Source organism: Verticillium alfalfae, genomic scaffold (assembly GCF_000150825.1).
Source record: "Verticillium alfalfae VaMs.102 supercont1.12 genomic scaffold, whole genome shotgun sequence".
NCBI classification, from domain to species: Eukaryota; Fungi; Ascomycota; class Sordariomycetes; order Glomerellales; family Plectosphaerellaceae; genus Verticillium; species Verticillium alfalfae.
In genome coordinates this window covers 1111053-1116031 of record NW_003315027.1, presented here as the reverse complement: position 1 = coordinate 1116031, position 4979 = coordinate 1111053, and the positions used below count along the sequence as shown (strand labels likewise).

Genomic DNA, 4979 nt, shown 5'->3' with positions numbered 1-4979 from the left:
AGGAGTTCTTCAGATAATCATGGCTTTCCCCAACCCGAAGCCGCGAAACATTGAAAAGGACGTCAAGGTGTTTCCCTGGAAGATCTTGGAGTCGGCGCTCAAGAAGATCATTGGAAAGTACAGCGCGAGCCCCTCGTCGACGCTGCCCTCAGGGCAGATGCTGACGCCGGCACCCGTCAGCTCGTACCCGGCGCTGCCGACTCCGCCCGCGCCGACGGTGGCTTCTGATGGAGTCAACGTCTACGGGGTACAGGCCCACATGCATCATCATGATACCTTGACCTCACCTCGATCTCTCTCGGGCAGCAACCACAACTGGCCGACCTACACGGGTGCCCCAGCGCACTCTCGTGCTTTGTCACCAGCGCTCACGACAGGGTCGCCTCGTCAATCTTCCGGACGGCTGTCGGGTCCACTCCCAGGCGTCTCCGCGTACGATTCGAGACCCATGGCACCGCATGCCTATCCCGGACCGAGCATGCACTCCTCCATTGTGCACCAGCCCACAGCACCAACAGCACCCGGTCGCTGGGACCCGTCGGCGATGCCCTCAATGCACCCGCCGGCGACGTATGCTGAGCAGTACCAACCGATCAGTGCACACCACGGTCCCAGCCACCCGCAGGTCTACAGTTCCAACGGGTACAACGACGGGGCGCAGCGGGCCTAGTAAGCTTCCGTCGCGCCGCGCCGTTGTCCCATGCTGAGCTTACTGGGGAGGTGCGACATCTCACGCAGCCTTGTGACGGCAAGTGAGTCATAGAGAACGAACGCTGATGCTCGCGTGAGCCAGAGCACACACCCAAACGACGGCACGGCAAGGTCGCAAGAGTAGGGCCAGGGTGTTCAATGTTCGACGTTGCGAAAGAATAAGGAGGGAGCTCGGGGAGGGGTTCGAGATGGCAGCGGTGTGAGTGGGCGAGTCAGCTGGTTGAGGCGCAAACCAATGGGAATGCGTCATCGACCTCCACCACGTCCCGATATAGCAGTCACCAGCCCTCGCTGCCCGTCCTCCATCATCATCACCACCATCGCCGCCGCCCGTTTCGCTCCCGTCTTGTCGCCACGGCCACCCTTGCCTCTTGGGTCATTCCTGGTACTGCATACCGAATGCTCCACACGTTGTTTACATTGTCAGGAAAACCTTGGCTCGACCATGGCCTTCAGCATGGACGGTCCCAGGCGCGCCACACACCCCTTCGCCATCAACTGCCGCCATTCGAAACGACAACCTTGGGCTTGAGGCATGCGTATGCACAATCCGCCGATCTCTTCAGATCCGACTCGTTCCGGGCGCAGCATTTTTGCTCCGATGGCCATTTGATAGGCCGGTCTTTCAATCATGGGCTCCCTGGGTTGGGGTTGCCGCTGCAGGTGGGATGATCTGGTGATCTGCCCAAAGGAGGGGGTCTTCTGGTTGGACGGACCCCCTCCTTACCTTCCCTCCTACTGCAGCACCAGTCCGGCAGTGCCCATCATCTGCGTCAATCACCCGTCCACTGCATGCCCTAGGACCATCGCATGGCGCGGATGGCTGCCCCCCCTTGCACTACAGCCTAGGCCTAGTATCGCCACGGGATCAACGTCTACCATGATCAGGTTTGCGTTGCGCGACGCGTCGACCCTCGGGCGGTGCAAAGACTCCTTCCCCCCCACGCCATCATTTCATCGGCATGGAAACCTCGAAAGACTCACACGTTGGCCGCGTTCTCCTCTGCGCGCAGCACACTGACCCATGCACATCCCACCTCTCTATCAGCATTGCGACCCCCGTGGCGTGGTTTTACCACGACAACTCATCACCTAGCGCAGCACACGGGACGGACTATCATTGGACTTCGTGACCATGTCAACATGTCTGTGCGCTGTCTAGAGTCTCTGTTTGCGTGGCGCCATGCCACTTTTTCCTTCTTGAATGTCATGCTCTATCCTTGCAATTCTTTTTTTCTTTCTCTCATTTCTCTTGGAGGCTACTTTGGGCATATTTACAGCTTGTTCTTACACAGAATGGCGCGTGGCGGTTTGATGGATTAGGATAGATGATTGACGGGCTCTACGGGGATGAGGACGTTTCATGAGTGAAGGGTTCTGGAGACACGGAAGGACGAGACGGCGGGCGGAAAGCGGAATGTGGATGAATTGTTCCTGGGTCTGCGTACTGGTTTGGGCTTGCGTTTTGATTTGCACATAGCATTATACCCTTCTTTTATCTCCCCAATACTCCTCTCAACCGGATCTGAGGCTCAGGCCGGTCTGTCCATGTCGAACACGAGGTAGAGAGCCTCTAATCATAATACGATCATTACCAATGTTCCCGCTGGCTATCGCTGTTACTTCGCCGCTGATGTACGCTTCCCGCTGTTGCTCCACCCCATTAGATGTATGCCTCGCATGCGATTTGGGGCATCCTGGCAAGAGGGTTGCAAAAACAATGCGACGTACTGAGTCCCTCCCCCATAACCATTCCCTCTTCCCAGTTATCCGGCCCTTGCATTTCTACAACGACCCCAGAACTTCCTTCTACGGAATAAGCCGTCTTTTGAAATTGAGCATAGCACACTGATCTATGTATTCAATAACCACTATGATTCTAGATCTGGTAGCTGTCTCGCAGTAGTGTTGTGCAGTCCTTTTGGGTAGATGGGCTGCGGTGAAGGACTTAGTACGTCTCATTTTGTTTTGCAACCCGCTTGCCTGGGTGTCTGAAAAGGTTGCTGGCATCCGTGGTGGACCTACCATGACCACGATGGTTGGTTAAGTTCCACCTCATGTCTCAGGGACGAGAGCTACGTTGGCTTGACGGCCTGGACATTCGCAGGCAGTGGCCGATGAACTGGTCGATACGTCGAAAGGGGTCCGTACGACAGAAAACCAACCACGCCCAACCCCCTCTCCACAGGCAGACGATGACCCGTACGGGCGTACTTAGAACTCGTTCCCGATGCCCATATTCAGCCAGGGGCTGGCAACGGACGGCATCCCGCTCACCCCTGAGCCGTGAACGCCGCGGACGGCACAACCAGTAGAACGTGTGCTGCCCCCCTTCTCAGACAAAGAAAAAAGGGTGGCGTTGAACGTCAACAGCTCTAGCTGTTACAGCAAGGAGGAGAAGAAACGCTGCTGACGGATGACCGCTGGCTGTCGTCGACGCTGTCTGTTTCGCGATGCGACAGCACACCTCGTCGAAGGCTTGCCCCTGACCGGGAAAGTCTGACCTCATCGACACCCCTTGATCTGCGGCGTTGGGACACTTGTATAAGACGATGCGGCCCCGGGGTGTGAGCACGGGGATTCGATCTGTTCACAGGAAACGGGGACAGACACGGCACGAGCGAGAGCCCAAGAAACCGAGGACAGCACCCTCCCTCGCTCCCTCGCCCTCATTCCCGCCTTCGCCGATCCCAGCCCCCCTCCTCTCCTTGCCTACCGTGCCCTGGAACGAGACAAGAAGAGAGCCACGCAATGGATGTCCACAGCGCCAATGTCATCGCCGTCGCTTTTGGCGCCCTCGCCATCATCATCCTATCAGCCGCCTCCCTGCTCTTCTGCACAGTCTTCAGTCGAGCTCCAAGCCGCCAACAGCCCATGGCCAGCCGGCCACGGCTGAAGCAACCGATGCTGTGGCTGCGACCCGTCTCCCCGCTGTCGCAGATGGGGGATCTGCCACCGCCGCCGAATCGGCCGCGTGCGACGTCGAGCGTGTACAGCCGTGACGACAATGGGGTGAGAAATACGGTCTTCTTCGCAGTCTGAGCGGCGTCTAGTCGAAAATTGATCACGGGAAAGGGCAACACTTTTATGATACTGGCGTTTACTAAGAGATTTTAGGGGAAAGGGGCTTTCGATCAATTGGAATACAAAGACTTTATGACCTCATCCAGACAGGGACCCAGCGCACATATTGTAATACGTTGTAAATTAAAAAAACTGTCCGAATCGTCATCGCTTTACTCATGTTGCGGAAGACAGCGTATGCTGCGAATGTGTCAGCCCGTCGCCGAGCTGAATCGCACTCTCTTTCGTGGGCGTTCCTCCTCATCTGTCTCCTCATCCTCATACTTCTCTTCAACGTTCTCTTGAGGTGACCCATCCACCTCGTCAGATTCTGCAAGCTCTTCGTCGACCGTCTCATCGTAGTCCTCCTCCCCCTCACGCCCCTGTTCCGTACGTGACAGATAGCCGCCCTCGCGCGCGGCGTGCATCCTGGCCATCCTGGCGTTGATATCGAGAGCGGCTAGTCCGGTAGCCTCCTCCTCGCCCCCATCTTCGTCGTCCGGCCCATCCTCGATGTCTGCATCGAGCATGACCATGGGGATCTCCAATTGCCTGGCTGGTGGCCCATTACCACCGTGACCGACTGGAGGCTGCGCCTTCAGCCACCTGTCAAACCTTTCCTTCTGTCTCTTCCGCTTCCTGTTCCGCTTGCGCTCGCCATCCGACTCGTCGACATCCTCCTCGGCGTCTGGCTCGGGGTCGGGATCGGCGTGGGTGCTGTATGCTTCAGCAATAGTGTCCCTCGTTACACCGAACGACGCATAGAAGCGAGTGGCATAGCTGCGCGCCACCTGGGGCCTCAGCGTGGTATTGCCCGACCCATGCTGCATGTGAAGGGTCGTATGGTCCCTCCATCCTGCCTGGCCTTGGCCATTTAAAAGCATGCTGGCGCTGGTGTAGGTGAACTTGAAAATAGAGCCGCCCATCGGCTGCATCTGAAAGCCCATGTGCGTGACAAGCTTGCACCAGTCGTGCCACGTGATGCCGCCAGTGTCGTGGCCAAAGGTGCGCTCTACCGTCAGCCAGTCGGTCTGGGTGAGCCTCGTGCGCACTCTGGCCCTGTAAATCTCATGCTCTTGGTGGCTTTGGCTCGTGGACGGTCGGAAACGTCCTGGTGTATACCGTCCGGCGCCACCGTACCGTTCCATGATCCATCGCTGTTGGGCGACTCAATCGTCTCCTTGTCGCAATGACAGCGGCTGGCA

At 57.6% G+C, this 4979-nt stretch overlaps 2 protein-coding genes across 2 annotated transcripts in view; one reads left to right on the top strand and one right to left on the bottom strand.

Annotated features, from left to right (window-relative positions):
- Nucleotides 1-19: 19 nt before the first annotated feature.
- Nucleotides 20-670, top strand: VDBG_08583 (developmental regulator medusa; the record flags this gene model as incomplete). Its single annotated transcript, XM_003001492.1, has 1 exon — nucleotides 20-670. One exon carries the CDS (start codon nucleotides 20-22, stop codon nucleotides 668-670), a length of 651 nt encoding a protein of 216 aa, XP_003001538.1.
- A 2255-nt stretch (nucleotides 671-2925) lies between these two features.
- Nucleotides 2926-4979, bottom strand: part of VDBG_08582 (predicted protein) — a gene marked incomplete at both ends in the record, with an annotated part of 4915 nt that continues 2861 nt past the window's right edge. Inside the window, 4 exons of the mRNA XM_003001491.1 lie at nucleotides 2926-3090; nucleotides 3179-3297; nucleotides 3428-3749; nucleotides 4014-4931. Coding sequence (XP_003001537.1) covers nucleotides 2926-3090; nucleotides 3179-3297; nucleotides 3428-3749; nucleotides 4014-4931 — 1524 coding nt within the window. The remainder of the gene's footprint in view (nucleotides 3091-3178; nucleotides 3298-3427; nucleotides 3750-4013; nucleotides 4932-4979) is intronic.